This window comes from Lepidochelys kempii, chromosome 1 (genome assembly GCF_965140285.1).
Source record: "Lepidochelys kempii isolate rLepKem1 chromosome 1, rLepKem1.hap1, whole genome shotgun sequence".
NCBI classification, from domain to species: domain Eukaryota; kingdom Metazoa; phylum Chordata; order Testudines; family Cheloniidae; genus Lepidochelys; species Lepidochelys kempii.
The window spans coordinates 151,302,217-151,329,421 of NC_136380.1; the positions used below are offsets into that span (position 1 = coordinate 151,302,217).

The 27,205-nt window shown below is 41.4% G+C and overlaps 1 protein-coding gene across 1 annotated transcript in view; it reads right to left on the bottom strand.

Moving 5' to 3' along the window:
- Positions 1-27,205, bottom strand: part of CFAP47 (cilia and flagella associated protein 47) — a 643,435-nt gene that overhangs the window by 26,478 nt on the left and 589,752 nt on the right. The window contains exons 61-62 of the mRNA XM_073358068.2: positions 3,815-3,986; positions 1,329-1,490 (exon numbers count right to left, since the gene is read on the bottom strand). Of these exons, the coding sequence (XP_073214169.2) occupies positions 1,329-1,490; positions 3,815-3,986 (334 nt within the window). The remainder of the gene's footprint in view (positions 1-1,328; positions 1,491-3,814; positions 3,987-27,205) is intronic.

Consider the following 27,205-nt stretch of genomic DNA (forward strand, 5'->3'; position numbering starts at 1 on the left):
TATAGTTTCTCTGACAGGGAAAGAGTCTGTATTGCATCATGGCACCTTCATTTATATAACTGTAATGATTCAGACTTTATTATACCTTTTTCAAGAACATTAGGTCTCTTCACTACTATCATATACCTACCAGCAGATTATAACATTGCCAGAGCAATTGCTTCACTTTTGTTCCCAAAACAACCTATTCTCCTGCAGCTGATAACTTGAGCTTTGTGATAGAAGGCTTTTGCAGTGTCTTGAGGAATCATCACCACTGACAGCCATCTAAAAGCTGGAACAACTGTCCATCTCAGATGTACTGCTCTTGGAAATAAGCTCTTTAAAAAAAAATCAATAAGGGCCAAGGACATCTTTTTCTGTTGGGGATCTTACAATGACAAATTTGTTATATATGTTAACTATGGGCTTATCTGCCAGTGTACTGAGTACACTTACTAGAGATGCAATAAAAAAGCAAATTAAAAAGGGAAAAAAGCAACCTCGAAAACATTCACATATTGATTTAAATGGTAAACCTCATACTTTTGCTTCAAGCTCATTTTTTCCCAGTAGTTTTAAATTATTCATAGGGGAGCCATATAGTTGAACATCACCTTCTTGCTGTATTAGGAACTAATATGTGTTTTAATACTATACTGTTATACAATTGTAATAAACACACAGAAATTAATTACTTTAAAATCAGATGACTACTGATAATTTTCTGCAGGACTAATAAGGAGACATTACTATATGTGTACCATTATGAAAAATGTTGCTGTAGATGAGAAAAATCATTGTCAAAGTTCATTTCCTTTATCAGATTAAAAAGTATATTAGAATTGGGCTATTGACTGTTTACATAACAAAACCAAAAGGAATGCAAACAGTGCAAATTGAGGGAAATAATACAGCTTTTTAAAACAGCTGCATCTTAGTAAAGATATTTGGTCACAGTTCATCTTTATTCTGTAAATGCCTTAGTGGTGTATCGTGCAAATTTTACTCCTGTACGTTCTAATGCACATAAGCATTTTAGGGCCAAACCCTGGAGAAATCCTAACTCATGGAACAAGCCCACACATGATTATCTTTCAGAGTCAGCAACCTACCCCAGGGTTGTAGAATGCCTCAACTTCCACTATCACACCTTCAGGACAGCACTTGTGTACTGCATCACTTGCATACAGGGGCACTGGAGGTAATGGATGGTGATTGATGTCACAAGATTCACCCCTTTCACTCTGCTCCTCTTGCCCAAACCCATCCTGTTTGATGTTTTTCTCTTCTGAGCATGAATCCCATCCTCAAAACCTGGATATATGCTTTATCTTTGAGAGCATTACCTTGTCTGACTTGTAAGCCGAAAGCCAATCACTGATTCTTTGTTTAAGCCAGCTGCTTCAATATTGATGACATCGTCTACTTCTGGCTCAGTGGCAAGTAACAGTATTGGAAACTTCCAGACACCACCTGTAGTGCACCGTATCACCAATGTTGCTGAATTCCTTCAAAATTAAGTTAAAAATATCATTACAAGGAAGGCATAATGAAATATAAGGTCAATAAATCAATGTCCAAAGTGCAAAGTAAGCCTGTGTTTCTGCAAAACTGCAGTGTATCATAATGAAAATTCAGTTGGCTCTAAATTGGAATGTAAATTTTTTATGCTGTATACCATATTATCAGTCTTACTTTGGAATGGAATGTCAGCTAAACAGCCCATCTTGTTTGCTGTATGTTAGTTTTACGAGGAAATGACCTAATGCAGAGGCAAAACCATTGGTACGGCTGTGAGGCGTGATTCCTTTACTTACATGGTGTGACTCCATATATTGCAATGGAGTTACCCCAGATTTACACTCGTGTGACAAGAATATGGGCCCCAATCCACAGAGGACTTTAAATGCAGAGTCACAACACTGAGTGTCACAATGCTTAACTTTTGGGTGCCTAGCCAGCCAGTGGAATTCACAAATCCTTGAGCTAGGCACCTAGGCTCCCTACAGTGGCTAGCTACAACAATGAAAATGGTTCAGTCCCATCATGGCCTACAAGATTATGGGTACCCAACCAGCTGGAGCACGGCATTTCACTTGGAGCACAGGGTCACAGTGGCATTCACTCACATTTGGCCTTTGTGCCCCTCCGTCAGATGGAAGGGTAACTGGGGTAAATTTGAGTGAGTGACATTGCAAGTTGGCACACGGGGTTGCAGCATGACTCAGGTTTGGCCTGGCCACCCTGCCTTCGTGATAGGCACCAGGTTGCAACGCCACTCATTGCTCTAATTTGGTCTGTGCCGTGTGAATGTGGGAAAATGGGAAAGGAGCAAATGGAGCTGCTGGACGGCTGGGATCGAGAGGAAGCACCCTAATCCAGGAGCAAAACACTGAGCTGGGGTAGAGGGGTGTTGATAAGTGGCCAGAAAGGTCCTGGGTCAGGGAGTGAGGGGCTGGGTGTGAGTTGTTGGTGGGCTATGGGGTGAGCAGGGTATGTTGAGGGCTATGGACTCTGAGGGGTTGGGGCAAGTGGGGCATGTTGAGGAGTGGAGGGGTGAGTTGTGGGGACTGTGGATGGAATAGGGTATGTTAGCAAGTGTTGGGGTCAGGATTCCGGGGTGAGCGGGTACTGCAGAGTACTGCACCCTACACTAGGTATGGCCACCAAGGAACGGGTAGATACAAATGGTTTCTTGGATTTCCCTTTGTCACAGGGCTCCAGATTCACCCCAATTAAAACAAATAAGGGCTGTCAATTAATCACAGTTAACTAACACGATTAACTCAAATTTTTTTAAAAAATTAATTGTGATTAATCGCAGTTTTAATCACATGGTTAAACAATAAAAGAATACCAATTAAAATTTATTAAATATTTGTGGATGTTTTTCTACGTTTTCATATATATTGATTTCAGTTACAACACAGAATACAAAGTACACAGTGTCACTTTCAGATGACACTGTAAACAAGAAGCATGCAGCATTATCTCTCCTAAATGTAAACAAACTTGTTTGTCTGAATGATTGGCTGAACAAGAAGTACGACTGAGTGGACATATAGGCGCTAAAGCTTTACATTATTTTATTTTTGAATGAAGTTATTTTTTGTACATAATTCTACATTTGTAAGTTCAACTTTCACGATAAAGAGATTGCACTACAGTACTTGTATTAGGTGAATTGAAATACTATTTCTTTTGTTTTTTACAGTGCAAATACTTGTAATCAGAAATAAATATAAAGTGAGCACTGTGCACTGTATTGTAATTGAAATCAATATATATGAAAATGTAGAAAAACATCCAAAAATATTTAAATAAATGGTATTCTATAATTAACAGTGTGATTAATTGTGATTAATTTTTTTAGTCACTTGACAGTCCTAAAACAAATGTTAAAAAATAATACACAAACACATAGGGACACTTTTCCAAGAGAGGTGGTCTCTCCTGGCTCCTCTGGATGCCATGAGACTTGGATTTTGATATTGGTGTAAGTTCTTAGTTGATGTTGCTGATTGCCAATGCTCCACTCTACTTAGTACAATGATACACACATAACCAGAGTAACAACTTCACAGAACCTTCCCAAACCACATCTAAGATGAACCACTGGCAGTTTTAATATCAAAGCATCACAATGGAAAAGAGCAAGTATACCCCAAATATTTGTTGTTAGAGGAAAGACAGAGAGAGGCAGAGCAGAGAGAGAGACATATGGGCAGGAGTGGAAAGACAAAGGAATATATTGCGCCCACTACTGCCAGTAAGTCTCATAGCAGTTGGGGTCTTTTAGAGGTTTTTTAGAGGTTCAGGAACAGAGACTTACCTCATTGGTTTGTTAGGTGCAAATACTATATTGAAGGTCAGTGTTATAATCCCAGACTCTGCATCCCGATCTTTTTTTATCAGATTTATAGCAACTGACGTCTCTAGCTGAGATTTAACTTTATTAGATTCATATTGAATTTCATACAGAAATTCATCTGTTGTAGAAAAACCTAAATGAAACAAGCACAGAAAATCAATTTGTGAATGTTCTAAATGCAAGCATTCTTTTTAACAGGATTATAATTGTAAAGATGTGTTTTGGTACTGGGTATGACATATACCAATTAAGAAACAGGTAGGTATGTAAAAGTGGAGACATCTGCCTTCTGGTTGAACAGGGAATTTCACTACTTTCCATTGTGGGGTGGAGAATCTCAGACAAAAAGAGAGAGGAAAAAAAGGAAAAATCACTCAGGAGAAGCTTAATGCTTATACTTCTGCTCTGATGATCAATACGCTGGTTACCGCTTTCACAGACAAGAGGGGTATTTCTAATTCATGAGACAAAAGTAAGTTAGAAGAGCATGATGCCGTTTGCTGCTAATGCCACTAGGGTACTATCCAAAACTCCCTCATTTGGAACATCATTGTTAGTGCTGGCTGCCAACCAGAGAAACAGTTGCTGTACTGAAAAAGTAAAGATGTCACTCGCAGCCTGTTTTCTCTCAACCACTGTAGAATCTATTAAAAGAGCCATGAAGCAATGTTGTAAGATTAACCATCTGAACATCCTGAAGCAAGTATTAGAGCCAGTAAAAACAGCAGCCTGTCTTTGTGAGAATTCACTGTGTACTCTGGGCTCTATTGAGTGGGAAAATAATTGAATAATGGGGAAGTATGTTGCTGATCCACTTAAATTAGAAGTATTAAGGGCCATGTTTCTGGGCTATCCTAGTAAAAAAGATGTGAATTATATTGGGAGTGGATTTTTATTTGGCTTTCAGATCCTAAATGAAGGAAAGAGACGTGTAAGCAAAGAAAAATTCAGGAGGAAGTAGCAGCCAAAAAAGGCACCTGGTCTCTCCAGGAGTTCACCAATGCTGGACCTGTGACTTTTGCCTCTGGCTTTGATTCTGAAAAAAACGAAGAGCGAGTACAGAGAGTAGTACACCATGTGCCTTACTCCTGCTGCTCCTCTATTAATAACAAAATTGATCTTAATCTATGTTCAGTTTGATATTCCTCACTTGATACAGCAGTAGCCATGATAAAGAGATGTGGCCAAGGCGCACAGTTAGAAAAGTGTGACATTAAGTCTGCATTTCATAGAATCATAGAATATCAGGGTTGGAAGGGACCTCAGGAGGACATCTAGTCCAACCCCCTGCTCAAAAGCAGGACCCATACCAAATTAAATCATCCCAGCCAGGGCTTTGTCAAGCCTGACCTTAAAAAGTTCTAAGGAAGGAGATTCCACCACCTCCCTAGGCAACGCATTCCAGTGTTTCACCACCCTCCTAGTGAAAAAGTTTTTCCTAATATCCAACCTAAACCTCCCCCACTGCAACTTGAGACCATTACTCCTTGTCCTGTCCTCTTCCACCACTGAGAATTGTCCAGAACCATACTCTCTGGAACTACCTCTCAGGTAGTTGAAAGCAGCTATCAAATCCCCCCTCATTCTTCTCTTCTGCAGACTAAACAATCCCAGTTTCCTCAGCCTCTCCTCATAAGTCATGTGTTCCAGACCCCTAATCATTTTTGTTGCCCTTCGCTGGACTCTCTCCAATTTATCCACATCCTTCTTGTAGTGTGGGGCCCAAAACTGGACACAGTACTCCAGATGAGGCCTCACCAATGTCGAATAGAGGGGGATGATCACGTCCCTCGATCTGCTCGCTATGCCCCTACTTATACATCCCAAAATACCATTGGCCTTCTTGGCAACAAGGGCACACTGCTGGCTCATATCCAGCTTCTCGTCCACTGTCACCCCTAGGTCCTTTTCCGCAGAACTGCTGCCTAGCCATTTGGTCCCTAGTCTGTAGCTGTGCATTGGGTTCTTCCGTCCTAAGTGCAGGACCCTGCACTTATCCTTATTGAACCTCATCAGATTTCTTTTGGCCCAATCCTCCAATTTGTCTAGGTCCCTCTGTATCTTATCCCTGCCCTCCAGCGTATCTACCACTCCTCCCAGTTTAGTATCATCCGCAAATTTTCTGAGAGTGCAATCCACACCATCCTCCAGATCATTTATGAAGGTATTGAACAAAACTGGCCCCAGGACCGACCCCTGGGGCACTCCACTTGACACTGGCTGCCAACTAGACATGGAGCCATTGATCACTACCCGTTGAGCCCGACAATCTAGCCAACTTTCTACCCACCTTATAGTGCATTCATCCAGCCCATACTTCCTTAACTTGCTGACAAGAATACTGTGGGAGACCATGTCAAAAGCTTTGCTAAAGTCAAGATACAATACATCCACTGCTTTTCCCTCATCCACAGAACCAGTAATCTCATCATAGAAGGCGATTAGATTAGTCAGGCATGACCTTCCCTTGGTGAATCCATGCTGACTGTTTCTGATCACTTTCCTCTCATGCAAGTGCTTCAGGATTGATTCTTTGAGGACCTGCTCCATGATTTTTCTGGGGACTGAAGTGAGGCTTACTGGCCTGTAGTTCCCAGGATCCTCCTTCTTCCCTTTTTTAAAGATTGGCACTACATTAGCCTTTTTCCAGTCATCCAGGACTTCCCCCGTTTGCCACGAGTTTTCAAAGGTAATGGCCAATGGCTCTGCAATCACAGCCGCCAGTTCCTTTAGCACTCTCGGATGCAACTCATCCGGCCCCATGGACTTGTGCATGTCCAGTTTTTCTAAATAGTCCCTAACCACCTCTTTCTCCACAGAGGGCTGGCCATCTATTCCCCATGTTGTGATGCCCAGCACAGCAGTCTGGGAGCTGACCTTGTTCGTGAAGACAGAGGCAAAAAAAGCATTGAGTACATTAGCTTTTTCCACATCCTCCGTCACTAGGTTGCCTCCCTCATTCATTAAGGGGTCCACACTTTCCTTGGCTTTCTTCTTGTTGCCAACATACCTGAAGAAACCCTTCTTGTTACTCTTGACATCTCTCGCTAGCTGCAGCTCCAGGTGCGATTTGGCCCTCCTAATTTCATTCCTACATGCCCGAGCAATATTTTTATACTCTTCCCTGGTCATATGTCCAACCTTCCACTTCTTGTAAGCTTCTTTTTTATGCTTAAGATCTGCTAGGATTTCACCGTTAAGCCAAGCTGATCGCCTGCCATACTTACTATTCTTTCGACACATCGGGATGGTTTGTCCCTGTAACCTCAACAGGGATTCCTTGAAATACAGCCAGCTCTCCTGGACTCCTTTCCCCTTCATGTTAGTCCCCCAGGGGATCCTACCCATCCATTCCCTGAGGGAGTCGAAGTCTGCTTTCCTGAAGTCCAGGGTCCGTATCCTGCTGCTTACCTTTCTTCCCTGTGTCAGGATCCTGAACTCAACCAACTCATGGTCACTGCCTCCCAGATTCCCATCCACTTTTGCTTCCCCTACTAATTCTTCCCGGTTTGTGAGCAGCAGGTCAAGAAAAGCTCCCCCCCAGTTGGCTCCTCTAGCACTTGCACCAGGAAATTGTCCCCTACGCTTTCCAAAAACTTCCTGGATTGTCTATGCACCGCTGTACTGCTCTCCCAGCAGATATCAGGAAAATTAAAGTCACCCATGAGAACCAGGGCATGCGATCTAGTAGCTTCTGTGAGCTGCCGGAAGAAAGCCTCATCCACCTCATCCCCCTGGTCCGGTGGTCTATAGCAGACTCCCACCACTACATCACTCCTGTTGCTCACACTTCTAAACTTAATCCAGAGACATTCAGGTTTTTCTGCAGTATCGTACCGGAGCTCTGAGCAGTCATACTGCTCCCTTACATACAGTGCTACTCCCCCACCTTTTCTGCCCTGCCTGTCCTTCCTGAACAGTTTATAACCATCCATGACAGTACTCCTGTCATGTGAGTTATCCCACCAAGTCTCTGTTATTCCAATCACGTCATAATTCCTTGACGTCACCAGGACCTCCAGTTCTCCCTGCTTGTTTCCAAGGCTTTGTGCATTCGTATATAAGCACTTGAGATAACCTGCTGATCGCCCCTCATTCCCAGTATGAGGCAGGAGCCCTCCCCTCACAGACATTCCTGCCTGTGCTTCCTCCCGGTATCCCGCTTTCCCACTTACCTCAGGGCTTTGGTCTCCTTCCCCCGGTGAACCTAGTTTAAAGCCCTCCTCACTAGGTTAGCCAGCCTGCTCGCAAAGATGCTCTTCCCTCTCTTCGTAAGGTGGAGCCCGTCTCTGCCCAGCACTCCTCCTTCATGGAACACCATCCCATGGTCAAAGAATCCAAAGCCTTCTCTCCGACACCACCTGCGTAGCCATTCGTTGACTTCCACTATTCAACGGTCCCTACCCAGGCCTTTTCCTTCCACGGGGAGGATGGACGAGAACACCACCTGCGCCTCAAACTCCTTTATCCTTCTTCCCAGAGCCACGTAGTCCGCAGTGATCCACTCAAGGTCATTCTTGGCAGTATCATTGGTGCCCACGTGGAGAAGCAGGAAGGGGTAGCGATCCGAGGGCTTGATGAGTCTCGGCAGTCTCTCCGTCACATCGCGAATCTTAGCCCCCGGCAAGCAGCAGACTTCTCGGTTTTCCCAGTCAGGGCGGCAGATAGATGACTCAGTCCCCTGGAGGAGAGAGTCCCCGACCACCACCACCCGCCTCCTTCTCTTGGGAGTGGTGGTCGTGGAACCCCCCATCTCAGGACAGCGCATCTCATGCCTTCCAACCTGTGGAGTCTCCTTCTGCTTTCTCCCCCCAGACATATCATCTGGTCCACTCTCCGCAACGGTACCTGTGGAGAGAACATGAAAGCGGTTAGTTACCTGTGTCCGTGTTGCTGGAACCCGGACATTCCCCCTTCTTCTTCTGGAGGTCACATGTTGCCAAGCTTCTTCACTGGCCTCTTGGCTCCGCTGTGCAACCTGCTCTAAATCTTTAGAGCTTTGTGCCCGTAGAAGCATATCCTGACTTTTGTCCAGAAAATCCTCCGTTTCTCATATGCAACGCAGGGTCGTTATCTGTTGCTCCAGACCTTCAATCTTCTCTTCCAGTATGGAGACCAGCTTGCACTTTGTACACAGTTGCTCTCAGTTGCTCTCCATCCCAAGGATTTTGTTTCCAGTTTGAAGGTTACTACTATTTGGATTGATGTTTGCCAATGGGCTGTTCCAGCTCTTGTTCAGATTTCAAGAAGTTTGCACAGACCTTGTTGTTTACGATTGTAGGAGACATTGGGAAGAAGGTTGGGGTCTGGATCCACGGACATTCTATTATGCTTTGGGTCCACATGAGGGCAGCCATGGGTATGCGCTGGAATCAGCACACGCCCCTGCTATGCTCTGAGGACTGAGCTATAGCCACATGTCCTGATTACTCACCTGGAAAAAATGGTCTTGCAAGTTGCACTAGCTTAAATTTAAGGATTAGAGGGATGTGAGCTGACTATGCATTTATGGCCTCACACTCGATTGGTTTAGTTGGAGATGCTTGAAAGACGAGTTTTGCGGGTGGCCATTGAACCAGCCTGCATTGACAGTATATAGAAAAATATGAACCGTGAGGTAGCCAGGATAATTTTGGGATGGGCAGGGGTGGTGATAACACACAGGGATATCAGATACAATGGCCCTGAACTCTTTGGGAAGTCAGAGTGCATCAGTCAGATGCTGGAGCTGACATTTGGTTCTGTGATATTGGGGATTGGGTCAGGCAGGAGATAGGTATCAGGCGCATTAGGTGTGGGGTGTGTCCATGCTAATCACTGCCGAGCCTAGTGACCGGTGTGAGTAAAAGCTAAAAGGGCCAGCTTCCAGAGCTAAATGAGACCCAAGATTGTGCAGTTGGACTTTGTGCTCATGAGAAAAAAAGAGCTTGAAGTCTTTGAGAAGTGGGGTTCCCCGCATTCATCCTTGTGGCCTCTGTCATTCCACATCCCTTATGCGGGTGGCAAAAAAGTTTCACAACTGAACTGAGTCCATAGGGTACACTGGGAAGGGTCTACCCTAAGTTGTTCTTTGGTTGGTGGTAAAAGCACTGTAACCCACCCTGTAACCAATTATATGCCTGGTTCATGAGAGCTGGGGTGGACAAAGTGCCCCTCCTCAAAGTGTAATTAATAAAGTTGCAGCCTGTTGTTTAAACCCACCATACATTTCTGTCAGTCAGTCACCTGCGTGTCCTGCTCAATATCTCTGCTGTTTTATTTAATCACAAATACAAAAGACAGAATAGTGTGCTGAAACTTCTTAAGGGTAGTCACGTCAATAAAAATTTATTCTTTAAGTAAGCATTTTTAATTCCACAATTCCCCTATGCCTGCAAAATAAATCAGTTTGTTATTTGATTATCATATATATGCTTAACTGATTTTATGTTGCTAAGCAATGCATCCGTTACCAGCAACTTTCATATGCTAAATACAGAATGCTTGTACAGGATTATAATACAGTAGTTCCAAACTCTATACTTCAATTATAAACATGCTGTCATATAAATATATGGTCTCCCAAGTAACACATATATAGATTTTGCTATAGATGAGAAAATTCTTGGCATCATTTTTTCCTTCTCCCCATGTAATTCACACTTGGACATTAAAGTATGCATATAATTTCCTGTTCCTTTTCAAACTGATCCCTTGATAAGTATGGTGTCGAGGTGATGCACTCAGATTGAGAGACAGTGCAAGGCTTGTTGTCATTCCTCTACACAAATGCCAAAACATGGAGATTCAGACATAAAAATTAACTTAGGAGGGGAGAGAAACCAGGATATCATTTGGAGCCTACCATAGAGGCAAAATTGCAACTGTGAACAGATGTTTCTTTCGGCAGTCAAATCACACAATACTGCACAAAGGATGCCTGTTTTATAGTTCAAACAGTTCAGATGCTAGGAAGAAAATGCTGTGTCTGGTAAATTTATTATTACGTTCTGCTTTCAGTTTCTGAAAACATTTTTATTTGTTTTCCTTTCCACATTTGTAGATGATGTTTGTCTTTTTATTCACAAGTGATAAATAAATATTTATCTGCTCAGGGATAACTGTTTTATAACCTGTTCTATGTTCATATTAGGTATTCTGTTAAAATATTTTAATATTTACAACACTAGAGGAAAAACACTGTATTTATATGTGCCAAATGAAAGTATTTGAAAGCATCTTTATGCCAGTCCCCTAGCTGGTTGTGAATCTGCACTGCAAATCTAATTTACCGCTGTTCAAAACAGAAAATGTAATTAGATTTTCATCAGAGGTGCAAACCCTAAAGACCATATTATCATACTATGGAAACCCTCCGTGACTATGTTAATATTTGTTTCTAGACCATTCCGTGACACACATGCTGCCTAAATGAAGTGACAGCTGCTAGAGGCAAAAAAGGTTGTATAGCATCACCCGAAGAGTGTCCACGTTGTGTGACTAAATCACATGATCCAAGTTCTTTGCGCTCTTAAAGGTTCCAGTTTTGAGTAAAATGGTAAAAGAATAAAGCATCAGGAGAGAGAACTGCCATGTCAAACACATGCGGGCAATCCTACAGCTTTTACCTGTCAAAATTTTACACCTGGTGTAGAAAGATCATATTAACTATAATCATTCACAATTATTTTTCCTTTGAAAACCACTATTCTCTATTTACTGCCTAATACAACTGCCCCTTTAGCTGGTTCAAATTGTAACACAGTGCAGCTGACATGAAATGCAGCTTAAGTAATCCATCCCTGTTTTGAAAGGCAGCCTGGTGGACAGAGCCCTGGCCTGTTTTCTATCCCTAGCTCGGGCACTGGTCCACTGTATCACCTTGGAAAGGCCAGTTCACCTCTCTGTGCCTCAGTTTCTTCCTCTAAAAAACGGAGGTATTGCAAGGTGCTCAGCTCTCCATATGGCCCTGCTTCTGTTGCTTCTTCCTTGGCTCTGAGTAAGAAGCATGGTATTGGACAATAAAGTTCTTTGAATATTTAATAGGCCTGCCTCTTGGACTTGGCCAGTGTGGCACTCCTGTTGGATCCAAATCCTACAGATTCACACTGCTGCATTTTGGGTAATGCAGCCAAGAGGATGAAGAGCTCCTTGAGCATGGCTTGTTCTATCTTTTGTGTCAGAGCCCACAGGACAGCACAGTGTACCTGGGAAGCTCAGGAGCTTCAACGTTCTCAGCACATTTGAAAATCACTTTTAAAATGACTAAATATGGATTTTCTGTCTTCCCCTTCCTTCTTCCTCCCTTTCTGTTTCTCGAGTTCCCCATGCATTGTTTTCAATTTTGCTCTCCGTTTTTCAGATTATTCTTCTCCCCATGATCCTTCCCTCAATTCACTCCCAGCTCTACCACTTTTTCTAGCCGTCGCTGATCTTTTGGAAAACTTTCAGCTATCAGCCTCTTGTTTAGAGTTCTCCTCTCTTCCCCCCAGTCCCCTCCTTCAGTAGCTTCCCCCACATTCTCTCCCTCACCCTCTCTCCACATCCCCTTTCTCTCTCTGCTCCCCTCCTTTCTTTTCTGTCACACAATTTCATATAGTATTTTGAAATAGAAAGCTCTGATAAGGGAATTGGATTCTCATAAGCACTAAATGTCTTTGTCTGTTTTGTTATGTTAAGATTTATATAATCTAAAAAATAACATTTTTCAGTAACTATTAACAAGTTTTTAATAATTGCAATTCTTTCAAAACATATCCCACTGATAATTCAACAACATCCTTTTTGTTTACCTCTAATATTCTTAAAATAGCTAGGAATTTAATAGAATGAAGTAGTCTCTTTCTATTTATTTTGTGACTTTTGACTTTATTAATAAAATACCTACCTATAATCTTTTCTCTTATTTGATAAACACAAATCACTGCCCAGAGTACTGCTTTTGTATTGAATGGACAAGGATTTTTAAGGCTTCTGAGTCTGGTGACAATTTAGAAAAAAATAGAATTGCTGTTGAAACATTATTCGTAAATATAGTTTACAGTTCATCTTAATTGATTTTGTTCTATGTAGGTTTTGAAATCTTTGTTTTTTAAAAGAAAGTTCCTTTCTTATGTCGGTTTTACTTGCAATCCTGCACACAGAATTATCTGTGTATAAGTAGGGGCATAGAGAGCAGATCGAGGGACGTGATCGTCCCCCTCTATTCGACACTGGTGAGGCCTTATCTGGAGTACTGTGTCCAGTTTTGGGCCCCACACTACAAGAAGGATGTGGATAAATTGGAGAGAGTCCAGCGAAGGGCAACAAAAATGATTAGGGGTCTGGAACACATGACTTATGAGGAGAGGCTGAGGGAACTGGGATTGTTTAGTCTGCGGAAGAGAAGAATGAGGGGGGATTTGATAGCTGCTTTCAACTACCTGAGAGGTGGTTCCAGAGAGGATGTTCTAGACTATTCTCAGTGGTGGAAGAGGACAGGACAAGGAGTAATGGTCTCAAGTTGCAGTGGGGGAGGTTTAGGTTGGATATTAGGGAAAACTTTTTCACTAGGAGGGTGGTGAAACACTGGAATGCGTTACCTAGGGAGGTGGTGGAATCTCCTTCCTTAGAACTTTTTAAGGTCAGGCTTGACAAAGCCCTGGCTGGGATGATTTAATTGGGGATGGGTCCTGCTTTTGAGCAGGGGGTTGGACTAGATGACCTCCTGAGGTCTCTTCCAACCCTGATATTCTATGATATTCTATCATCACATTCTATGATTTGTGATATTAAAAAGTTGTATTTTCTGAAACGGATCACAAAACCTGGATTCTGAAGAGATGAAAGTTACGTAATGCATTGCTTGTTCCGCTTAGTATCTTGCATTTGTTTTGATTAGAATGTCATTTTAAAAAGGATAAAGTTGAATTCTCTTGGATCTGTCAGAAGCTACTTCATCTATTAATATTTCAGCAAAAACCCTGGGAGCTGAAGAGATGCCAAATGGATGAGTTCTGTATGGGAGTGACTTCTCAAACCTTACAATTTTTGTGAGAATGTCTGATTGAAATGTGCACTTTTGTAACTGTTACATCTGTCAATATGAGACACTATCTTGAACTAACAACTCAAATGATTAAAAGGCCAGATCTGGCCCAAGATATCTGAACCAGTACTTTTTATTTAATTTATAAGAGCTGTAGATCAATATAGGGTAAAGGAACTCTCCTCTATCTAGAGTTCTCAGGGTATACTCCCTCAATAGAGCCACACTCTTAAGAGAATATATTGTCATCAGACATTCTGAACTCTCTGGCAGAAAAGTAATTGTTGGGCCTTTCTATCAATTCAGAATGCCTTTGGAGGACTCGGACAAAACAGAAGAGGAGGTGTGAGAAGCAATGTACTCAGAAAACTTTCCTTTCCTTTTGGAATTATCTTAGTAGATCCTCATTCTTGGTAGAGTGACCCAAAGGTACACGTCCCAGGAAGTAGGCTGAGCAGTCCTACGTAAATTAGAGAATTGCTGATTTCTCTCTTAAGATAAGAAATGACTGTTGGTTAGAAGTGTGAATGGAACTCCATGCAGCAGTTTAACAGGTTTCTGAGTTAGACACATTCCTCCAGTATGCTGGAGATGTTACCTTAGCCCTAATTTATTGAGTCCACAGGACATCTGGTACTGCTCAGTCATAATATTACAGGGACTGATCTATTTAGAATATCTCTAAAAAGAGATTGATTTCCACTTGGACTAGCTCCCAAATACCACAAATAACCCTGGAGGCTTGCAACAGCTTTTCTCTTCTAGTTATAACTCAGTGCCTTCTTATACAGTTCAGCTTTCCTGAACAATTTGTGGGATGTGGAGCAAAAGAATGGGAGACAGTTGTACTGATCATGATGGAATTCAGAAACCACCTTGGGGAGAAGTTTCAAGTGTGGATTCAGTACCACTTTATGAAGCACTTTGAGATCAGGCTCAGCCTCAAGTACCTGAATCTTATTCAGTCTCACACAGATCCAAAGGAATTCAACTTTAACGCCTAGCTGATATAATCTAATGGATATGTAGGTTGTAATGGGAGCATTACACTAAAGGCTTCTAAAAACAGTCCATGTCCCAGGGTAAAATTTTGAAAATCTGGCCCAGAGGCACTTAAGATATTCAAGCACGTGGAAGATGCAGAGAAGTGCCTAGTAGGATTTTTAAAGACACCTAGGCACCTAGCTCCCATTGATTTCAAATGTTAATATTCCTATATCTGGTCCTAAATGAGTTAAATTGCATTTGCAAAAGCATTTAGGAACCTAAGTCCCATTCGAAGTCAACCTCTTCACAATGGAAAGGACTAGTGCTGCTGGTTTTATTTATTTATTTATTACACCAGTGACTGAGGCAGCTGTGGGCTGCAGGACTCCATTGTTTATAGGAAGGATAACCTTCCCATTTTTCAGAGTTTGAGAAATTTTTGTCCTTGAGTATGCACACTAGAATGTTATGTTTCCATCATATGAGCCTCAATTCCTTATCTTCTGGAGACCTGGTGATTTAAGGTTACAGATTAATCTGGCAAGCCAGTAAAAGGAAAGCTGGGTTTCTTTCGTATAGTTTGGATGTGCATACATATGAAAATATGCACAGACAACTTTGATCAGCCCCTTGTACATATGGTCTTTAATTACATGATCACATACTATTTTTTCATAGGACACCCAGCTTCATTCAGTACCCAGGCTGGATGGTGCAGAAAGGGGAACTATTCAGTATTTTGTTTTATCCTCATCATTCAATGTGTGGGCCAGACACACCATCCAAACCCCGCACTGAATACAGAATTATTAATTTCTTCATGGGCTTTTCTGTGACACCCATCACAGTGTTTCACAAATATTAATGCATTTACTAGCTAGATTACTGACAAAGAGTTCTGGTGGTCATGCTTTGGCTGATCCAGCTTTGTCTCAGACGAAGGCTTTTTCAGCTTCCTTTATGGCTGCACTATGTTTGCAGGTAGGCCATGTGCTGTTAGCAGATTGTGACAAAAATACTTAGATTGGCTGTCTTTGGCAAGAAGTGTTCCAGTTTTCATGCTTTATTTTCTGCAGTTCAGTGGAGAACCATGGTATCTGGTAGGGGTATGGGTAATTTCAGGGCTTACTTGATGATTTTGTGATTTTATAAAACTTCTGTTTTTTTTAATGGAATATATAGTGTTCCATAAAAAAAAAAGCTACATTAAAAGAACCTTAAGGATGCAATGTCAAGCCCTGAAAATGCTAAGAAATTTCAGAATTAAGGTTGCCTGTGTAACCTTAATGCATATACACAAAGAAGCTGAATTATCGTACATCCTTTAATTACATTATCAGATAAGATATTTGCCAAACTCTAACAAATCTCTACTGAGAATATCTTTGGCAGCGTAGCACATGTGATATTCCATTTTGGGAGTCACTGTCCTGTAATAGGTTTTCCTCTCAGATGTTCTACATAGGAAACAAAGAGTTGAATATAAACCGAATAAGGCTTTGTCCCCAGATAGGTAAAAAGGCCAAAGTTCAGTGCACATCCAGAATGTGCCTGGTTTGTTTCCTTGTGTGAGCTTGTTGGTTTTGGAAGAAAAGTAAGTATACAGACTGATTCAGGTGAAAATCAGGTTCCACCTATGAGAGGAAATTAGGGTGTGGCCTTTGTCTTTGTAGAAAATGATGTGTGATGGTTCAGTGACAAGTGCATTTAACTCTCCAACTCAGCCACTAAGAAAGCTTCCTTTGCCATATTCTTTTAAAGTTTCAGCTAAAACAGTTCAAGACATTTCAAAGGATGAGATTAGGAAAAACAATGTTATGCCAATGTTAAAAATATTCTTTCAACCACTGCTTCTTTAGAGCAAAGACTTTAAATTTGGTAGGGGAGTGAATTTAAATTTGGTCGAAGTGAGCAGGAGGCTAAAGGCTTGAATGGAAGGTCTATAAGGGCAGATGACACTAAATTCAAATTTCAAGGCAGTGTTGGATCCCAAATAGGTGGTGTCAGGGTTCCTTCCCCACTCGGAACTCTAGGGTACAGATGAGGGGACCTGCATGAAAAACTCCCTAAGCTTATTCTTACCAGCTTAGGTTAAAACTTCCCCAAGGTATAAACTATTTTTATTTATTTATTGCTTTATTGCTGCCACCACCAAGCATCTAACAAATACAACCGGGAAAGAGCCCACTTGGAAACGTCTTTCCCCACAAAATCCCCCCAAGCCCTACACCCCCTTTCCTGGGGAAGGCTTGATAAAAATCCTTACTAATTTGCATAGGTGAACACAGACCCAAACCCTTGGATCTTAAGAACAATGAAAAAGCAATCAGGTTCTTAAAAGAAGAATTTTAATTGAAGAAAAAGTAAAAGAATCACCTCTGTAAAATTAGGATGGTAAATACCTTATAGCGTAATCAGATTCAAAACATAGAGAATCCCTCTAGGCAAAACCTTAAGTTACAAAAAGACACAAAAACAGGAATATACATTCCGTTCAGCACAACTTATTTTATCAGCCATTTAAACAAAACAGAATCTAACGCATACCTAATTAGATTGCTTATTAACCCTTTACAGGAATTCTGACCTGCATTCCTGCTCTGGTCCCGGCAAAAGACACACACAGACAGAGAGAACCCTTTGTTCTCCCTCACCCCCTGCAGCTTTGAAAGTATCTTGTCTCCTCATTGGTCATTTTGGTCAGGTGCCAGTAAGGTTATCTTTAGCTTCTTAACCCTTTACAAGTAAAAGGGTTTTTCCTCTGGCCAGGAGGGATTTAAAGGTGGTTAGCCTTCCCTTTATATTTATGACAGGTGGGAACAGTCTTTCTAGACCTTTGAGGAACCTGGCAGATTTCCAAAATAGTTCTACCATAGATTTGAGAGTAAAACACTGAGATCGCAAACCCAGATGCAACACATTATGGAACACCCTCCAGGTGGAGAAGGACTTCCACTTACTCAGGTAAGCAGCTCTTGTGGAATGCTATCTGCTATTGAGGAGGACATTCTGAAGTGCCACGGAAAAGTGAGCATCCTTTGCATTTAACCACTGATGGCCCATGCTGTGAGGTGCAGAATTTGTGTGCAGAACCCACAGATTACGAGTTACGAGACTTCTGGCTGGCAGCAACAGCAAGGGTTCTCCAGTAGGTAGCTTGTGTAGGTTGGAATACCACAGCTGCCTTGGCCAGGCTGGTGCTATAAGGAACATTTTGCCTCAATCCTGTTTCAGCTTGAGAATAACCTTGGGAATCATAGAAACAGGGCTGTGACTTGCCTTGGAACAGAACTGGGGGCACTTTCTGTTTTGCCAAGTTGCAAAAAGATCCACCATCCCAAAACCCCGTATATGAAACACCAAAGCAAGAATGGCTGTGTTGTGAAACCGTTTGTGGTCTAAGGTGAAGAATCTGCTCAGGCAATCTACCAGCACATTTTGAACACCCAGTGAGTGAGAAAGTAACTGAGCTCCGTATGCATAGATTCCACAGCTTGACTGCCTCCTGGCAGAGGCTGCCTGACCTGTTCACATAAAGTACCACTGTGGTGTTGTCAGTGGGCACCTGAACAGTTTTGGCCTGAATATGAGGCAGGAACTGTTGACATGCACAGTATATCGCGCACAACTCAAGGACACTGATGAGTAACCTGGCCTTCTGGGCAATCCACAAACCCTGAACCTGATGATTGCCCAGATGTTCTCCCCACGCCATGGCTGAAGTCTGTTACTGAAATCACAGAAAGGATAAGGGGAGAGAAGGGAACACCCCGCACACATCTTTTGTCTTCCACCAGCTCCAAGATGACAACACCCTATTGAGGATGCTTACCCAAGTGGTGATTTTGAGGGAAACATGCTGACTTAACTGGTGTTGATGATTTAACTGGGAATTGGTCCTGCTTTGAGCAGGGGGTTGGACTAGATGACCTTCTGGGGTCCCTTCCAACCCTGATATTCTATGATTCTATGATTCTATGACTTGATCCATGCCTGCAGTGCTTTGAGGAGAAGCCTGGCATGAGGGGTCATGCGTGTATATGCAGCCATGTGAACTAGGAACCTAAGGCAATTCCTTACTTTGGTTCATGGGTGATCCTTGAGTGACACACGCAAGTCGTATATTGTCTGGAATCTGGAAACAGGCAGAAAAGACCTGTCAGAGGTCGAGTCCGGGAGTGCTCCAATAAACTCTATTCTTTGTTAGAGGCAATAATGCCCACTTTTCTTGGTTCATTTTCAAGCTCAGAATGCTGAACAGATGGAGCATGTGATGGATAGCGGTCTCTACTAGGTGTCTGAAGTGACCCTGAAATAACCAATCATCCAGGTAAGACACGTGAGACATGTGGATATCAGAATTGGGGGCACTTTCTGTTTTGCCAAGTTGCAAAAAGATCCACCATCCCAAAACCCCGTATATGAAACACCGAAGCAAGAATGGCTGTGTTGTGAAACCGTTTGTGGTCATGTGGACATCTCTCTGGCAGAGGCAAGCCGCTAGGAATCCCCACAGACTACATCCAAGAATAACAGCCTGTAGTTACTCCCCTAGCTATGGCCCTGACTGCAGCAATACCATGTCCAAGGAAGAATGAAGAGTTGATTGAGAGACCAAATGACATTTTGCAACAAGGGACTGAAACTGCTCCCTAGAACTTTCTGGCAGTTTATTCATGAACTGAGAGATTGCCTCCCAATTAAAATAGTCATATCTGGGCATTAAGACTGGTTATTGGTCATGTGGAGCTATAAACTTAAAGTACATCTTTCTCCTAAAGAGATCAAGCTTTTTTGCATCTTTTCCTGGGGGTTAGCTTTAGCCCAGCATTGATGACTCCTCTCATTCACCGCAACCAATACTAATGAGCCTGGCATAGGGTGTAAGAGAACTGCTTAAACCCTGGGGTGGAACATGGGATTCATTTTCTGTTCATTGGGCCACAGGTGGAAAGGAAGAAGTGGTTTGTCACAGAGTCTTGGTAGGCTGCATGATGGCCTTGGGTATTCTCCTCCACTAGCTCCACTTGTGTAACAAGAAAAGCAGCCATTCTTTTGAGGAGCTCCTGGTATACCTTAAAGTCATTCAGTGCCAAGGAGGATGCCAATACAAGAGCATCATCCATTAATAAGGATGATACATTAAGGGGAGGCAAGGGAGAAACCTCCTGAGGTTTGGTGCCATGATACTGGCATAGGCTGCTGCTCCAAAGGAGGTTGAGGTAAGTCCAGTATACTGAGATCATAGGTTGATCAGTACCCACCATCACAGGTCTCTTGGTACTGGCAGGTGAAGACTCTGTCCGCAGTATGACTAATGAGGAGACTGGAACAGTAGCGGGCCCCAGTTATGCTGCCCACATGTTCCAATCCCAGGTTCCACTCTTCTCAAATCTCCATCCATGTGTATGAGAATGTGACCTGGAGGAAGCCCTGGACTCTTGGTAGCATGAGATTTGAGAATACACCTCTGATTCCAACAAAGAATAGGAATATTCTGACAGCCAAGGTGGTGTATTAACAGGGTTTGTGTCTGTTTCTGAGAGACTGTGACCAGAATCTATTCCAGAAACACAGCACCAGCAGAAGTACGGATGCCTTCCTAGCTGGTGGTACCATGCAACAAGGTGGAGTCGGCACCAAAGTGTAGGATGACAAAGAAAGGGCTACCAGGTCCCTATGGTTGGTGGGCTCACAGCAGAGTGTACCAAAGCTGAGGAGTATGGTACCTGCACTCACGCCGACCAAGGGTCTTCGCCCTGGATCAATGGAGACTGTGGCATCGAAAAGCATAATAAGTCTCTGTCCATTGCATCAGCCTCTGGCATTATTGGTACCTGTACTAGTGGCTGTCCTACTGTGATCAGATATGTCTCATCTGTCACAGATGGTGAAGTAGCAGTTGTCATGGCCCCTGGGAGAATACCAGAGTCAACGACTCAGGTCTATCCATATGAGTCACTACAAGGCAGTGGTGAGCTGAAGGGCATGCTCTATCATGGATACCAGCATGACCACCTGTGGAGGAAACCCACATTCTGGTCTTCAAAGAGCCTGACATTGACTTCTTATATTTGTGAGAACATGATTACTCCAAAGTCTTTGACCTTGAAGGAGACAGTCCCGGTGACAAGAATCTCCTGCGACCCCATCCGCCAGTAAAGCTGGCTCTGGGAAGGAGTCACGGAAGGGCTTCCCTTGGACAACTGAGGAGTTCTGATGCTAGTGTAAGGGTTGCCTTTATAAGAATGTGTTGAAGGTGTTCTCCTCACAGCTTTTTTGTCCTGGTCTTGAAGCCTGGCAAATAGAGCTTGTGCATCAAGCTGTTTTTTATGTGGCATAGGCTCCCCTGATACTGGGCAAGGCAGGGAGTCCTGCCTGAGTGAAAAAAAGAACCAAACTAGAAAAATTATAATAAAAATAAGAAAATAACATCAAAAATAACAAAAGAAAAACAGTACCACTAGGTAAAATGAGTAGCAAGAACTTTGTTCTCAAGGAACACAGAATACTTCAACCACCAGTGGAAAGAAGGAACTGAAGGAGGGGCAGAGTGGGGCATCTCTGCCCTTTATATGCTGCATTTGGAGCACTAGGAGCCAAGACGTGGTTGGGGTTGCCTCTATGGGTACTGCTAGAAAACTCTCTGGCACTGGTCCACGAGACACTCACACACCTCTAGTGTAATGGACATATGCAAGCACTTGAACATTAAAGAGATATTAAAACCTTAAATTTAAAACAGATCTATCAGAATTTGTCATATAAATGTTATAATATTAAAAAGACATTGTTAAGATTGATCGGCATAAACTGAAACATCCTTTAAAAAGAAGGAGCAGATTCCTGAGTATGAAAATTCAATCAGCCTCCTCAAAATCAAGCTTGAAATTCTATTAAATTTTACCTTCTCTGCCATGTGATCCACTGGTGAGAGAACCAGGGTGCTGGCTTTCTTCACGTTGGCTCAAGTGTACACCTTGCATGACTACTTAAATACTATGGTGATGAATACATCAGAAGATAGAAGGTGAAATCCTGGCCCCACTGAACATAATGGCAAAACTCCCATTGATTTCAACAGGCCCAGGCTTTCACTCAGAGTGCAGGGTAGACATGTTGTGTTCTTCTTCCACTCTGCCTGTCTGCTCTGTTGTCATGTAACAGCGTGGTAAAATTCCCAGGAACACAGTCAGAGTCAAGGAATCATACAATATGTATACACATGCTTGAAAATTACAACAAAGGTGATGGAGGTCTGATTTTCATAGACTCATAGAATCACAGAACTGGAAGGGATCTCGAGAGGTTATTTAGTTCAGTCCCCTGCACTCGTGGCAGGACCAAGTATCATCTAGACCATTCTTGACAAGTATTTGTCTAACCTGCTTTTAAAAATCTCCCATGATGGAGATTCTACAACCTCCCTAGGCAATTTATTCCAGTACTTTTAGGATCATCAAGACTTGAGAGTATTTATTTAGTGCCACATATGTTTTTTTAAAACAGAAACATAGACTAGAAAGCACATTCAAACTTCAAAGTGCAGTTTGACTCTAAAAATGGTATTGTGCGGTTTCAGGTTAGTCTCTCAAATCTTCTCACTTTAGAAGTAAATGTACAAGTGTCAGGCCTATAAACTCACCTTGACATCTGAAAATCAGCCTGTTTCGTTCCTAGCTTACATATCACCATGTGACTGGAACTCAGTAACAATTCTGTTTATGATCTGAGAGTCAGAAAATACATCCAATGAAGTGAGCTGTAGCTCACGAAAGCTTATGCTCAAATAAATTTGTTAGTCTTTAAGGTGCTACAAGTACTCCTTTTCTTTTTGCGAATACAGACTAACACGGCTGCTACTCTAAAACCAGAAAATAATCCCACTCACTCACCCATAACTGTATTAGCGCTGGTCGAAAAGAAGTAAAATGACTCTGAATACACACAGGAAGCATATCTTTCAAGTAAGGTGAGCCATTTTTACATAAAATCTTTTCAGAGTTGAGCTGCACTTTAAGGGTTGTTATATTGTTTTTGTTTTTTGTGATGCATTCTTGATTTGGGTATTGCCAGTAATTGGAAAATAATTCACTAAGCTAGACTGATAATTCACAAGTTTACAAAGAAGGCCAAAGATAGAAACTGAAAAAAGCCTGATTAATCTTTTAAGTGTGTAGTTACTTGTTGTGGGAAAACAATTATACTTTTAAGAACAAGAAAGGCAATTCACTTGTGTTATTTTTGCCACAAATAAAGCTCTTAATATAAATGATTTGGATTAATAGAACTTTGCTAAATACAAGTCATTGATCCACTGTTTTTTTCCAAATTATCTTAAGCAAGAGCAATGCTGCAGCATAGCAATTTCATCCAATGCCTTATGGTGATTCTATTAAACTATTATACCCAGCTGCTTATCTGAAACATTTTAATTATTAGCCACATGTGGAAAGCTTCACATCAGCTTATGTTTGCACCATGCAACTTTGTTTGCATTTTTCATAAAACACATTAGTCTTAGTGGTTGGTTTTTTTGTTTTGCCATTTTTACTTGGATTGGAATTGTGGAAAAATTAAATTAATTAGAGGTAGGCAACTTCATTTTATCTAACTGCAAAACCAGCTGAACAATGCAGGTTCAAAAAGTTTAACATGACTGTTACGGGGAGCATATTTTGCTACCGAGAAATGGCGGGGGAAGGGCACAGAATTAAAATTGTAAATGAAAGAAGGGAGTATAGATCCAGTGAGTCTGTCTTCAAGCACAGTTGCAGAAGAGATGACAAGGTGGACTGACCTGAAGATAGGGCAAACATTAGGAAAATGTACTTAACTTCAAGAGCAATTGGAGTGTGTAATAAACTGTCAGGGGAGGTGGTTTAGGACAGTGGACATTCAAGAACCAGATATCATAAAAGAAAGGATGATAGGAAGAGTTCTGCAAAATAAAATGCGAATGGATTTTGGTCTTGCTGGTTCTAGGTATACATTTATGTTTATTAACAGTATCAGTGTGAGGTGGCTCTCCCAAAATCTAGGCAGATATCTGAAGAAATATGGATTTTTTTTTTTGGCAGGGCAGGGGGAGAGGCTGAATCTCTTACTACTTCCATTCAGATGAAAAACCTCATTCTCCTGAGCAAAAGATATTGGAGGAAACTCTACCAGTGAGGACTTGGGAGTTTCCCAAACCCTATTTGGCAATGGTATTAAGCTGTAGGAAAATACCATACCCCCCAAGTAAATGATATCTACTAGTTCTTCTTTATCCATTAGTGTTTATTTTCAGAGTTAACAGTTTAGAGTGACATTATCTTATATTATAGATGCCATGTTTATTAACAAGTTTATTACTTGGTCCTTGTTTTATATTCTTGACTACTTTCCCTACCTGATGCTCATTAGTTTTATCAATTCTAGCACCACCCGTTTCCTTTTTTGAAAAGCTTTGAACCACATTGGAAGGTAACTCAGAAACCATTCCTGGCTTCAGAGGTAAATGATATGTTTGTGTTAGTTACTCAGCTACTTTTTATTTTACTTTCTAAAAAGTAATTGCAGGAAGGATTGATACAATTTCTGATTGTGTATCTGAGTTGACTTCTTATACTTATGTGAAGTTGAATCAATCACTTCAGATGAATATAGATGAGTAATTTGTTTCCTGAAAGTTTAAAATATATTATCTGAGTATGAATTCACTTGGGTGCTAGAAAGTAGTTCTAATTTGCATAACTGTGACTAATTTTTAAGAATGACAAAAGTCTGATTCTTCATAAGAGCAAGGAAACAGCAGAAACATAGAGTGATGTGTAAAATCATATGGAAGCATGCTTGTTATTTAAAATCTGTATCTCCCCATAATTCATCAGTTCTCTCCTGGGATTTGCCATTCTTTTGAAAAAGAAAAGTAGTAGTTTCTTTTTCAAGTAGTACCTGTAGTTTTGCTTTAGGAACCCAAGATACAGCACGTGCTATCCAGGTACACGCTACCAACAGTGATGACCTTGGTCAGGTCTGAAGCTTTTTTTCCACAGTGCAACCACATATTCCCGTTCAAAGAATTTAATGTTATCCCAGTCTTCTATAAACTGTGTTGCTAACAGAGAACAATATTTGCTCTTCAAAAAATGAAACATTTTTGTGAAGAACAAATTAAAGTTCTCAGATTTAAACTCTGCCAGTTTAACACGCTGAAATTCAGTTAATCATTAAGGCCAATTAAAGGTACAGTTTGGTCAACATGAAATTATCGAATCCCATTAGGACTCTGATGCAATTATCTACTGTTGGTTGCTTATTGTAAAGATTTTTCAATATACCAATTCCTGTTATTCCTTGACAATCAAGATCCATTAAACCAACTGTTCTTTTCCTTGCTTTATACCTAATTTAGAGTTAAATGGAGAAATAAATGGCACTCTACTCTTTGTTTCATTAAATCCTTGCAATTTTCTTCTAGTTACAGGGGGTCCAAATAATTTCTTATTCTTTGTGCTTATTAAAGAAAATGTGGCACCTGTATCTATCAACATATTTTGTGTGAATGCTCCCTTATTAAATTCACATATACAGTGGGTCATCTGTTTGTAAATGTGCCACTAAATCAGCATGATCTTCTGCTAATATCAGGGGGATAGGGGGCACTTGGCCTCCCTAGACCTGAATTTTGGGACTAGATGGAGCTGTAGGCATATTCCTCTCATGATTAGCTCATCTCTGGAGGAATTCATCAGTAGGCAAACCATCAATTCGGTCTTTAGGTTCAAACTGTAATAATTTTTTCCATGGCCAATTCCTTCCTGGATCACCTGCCCTTTGTTCATACAGGACCATTCTCCTATTATTTTCTCCTCTATTTAATTCTCCTTTTTTTCTGTCTATTTTGCTGGTTTCCCTGTCCCCTTGGACAATTACTGGAAAAAAGTTATTACTGACACCCTTTTAGGTGTTGCTTTTGGGGGTGGCATCGTTTCCCTTGGTATGTCACAGAATCTTTTTGTTTTTCTGAAAACATCCCATTCACCCGTGAAATATGTATTAACAGGGAAAATTAATGATGGACATGTTTCTAGTCCTAGATTAGCAAAATGGATGTTAGCCTTGCTGAATAAAAATATAACAGTGGAAAAGGTCCTGAGTTTATCACCAGTTCTTTATGGTCTTGTAATTGAAGGGGAACAGCATGAATGTCCCCACCAGAAATTTCTCCTGAAGGACCTACATTATTCCAAGGCGGAGCAATCTTAAGCGAGATTATAGACACAACTGATGTAATTTGGTTTGTGGATGGTTCTAGCTTTTATGAGCCTTAGCTGTGGCACATATGGGATATGCAGCCGTGAGAATATCCAATGAAAATGTTTTTAGGGGACAGTGCTTACCTTATTAAGCACAAGCTGCTGAAATTGTGGCTGTAGCAGAAGCATTTGAAAATACGTGAATGTATAAAACTGTGGCTATTTTCACAGATTCTGAATCGGTGCTGAGAGCTACAGTGGATTGGATGCCTCTGTGGCAAAAGCAGGGCACGAAATCAGCAGATGGTAAATACGCTGTTCATGCTGAAAAGTTAATGTATTTGTGGGAGTTAGCACAATGAAGGACACAACCAGTATTAATGGGAAAAGTAAAAGCCCATAAGAAAAATGTTGAAAGAGCTCAGTAGAATAAGAAGGCAGATGAACAAGCTAAAGAAGAAGCCAAGGAGGGAACAGTATGGCAGCCACAATTTCAACTGATCCCAATAGCTAAACTAGAAAAAGAAAGAATAGAACAGATTGATTTAGTAGGTTTTCAAAAAAAAAAAATCCTGAAATAAAAAAATTGGTGTTGAAAGAAAAAGGAATGGAAAATTTGGCAGCATGAAACAGGATTGGTACTAACTACTAAAACAGAGGATAATATGTCTGTGTGTGTGGTTCCAATGGAAATTAGATCTGAAATTATCTCTCTAGTTCACGATAATAGGCATTTAGGAATAGATAAGACTCTCAGTAGGTTACAAATCGTGGATGGTGGCCAAACACGAGAGCAGATATAGAGCAATCTGTGAACAATTGTTTACCCTGTGCAACAAATAATGCAGATACTAAAATAATAAAAGGATCATTAGGACACCAGAAAATGGGGTCCGTCGGCTAGGTTGCAAATAGATTTTATTGGCCCATTGGCAAAAACTGCAAAAGGAAATCAATAATGTTTGGTGATAGTGGATCCTTTTACTAAGTGGGTAGAAGCAATTCCTACAAGAAATAATACTGCATTAACCACAGCTCAGGTTTTGGTGGATCAATTTATTACAAGGTGGGGTATCCCCAAAGAAACAGATTCAGATCAGGGACCTCACTTTATAG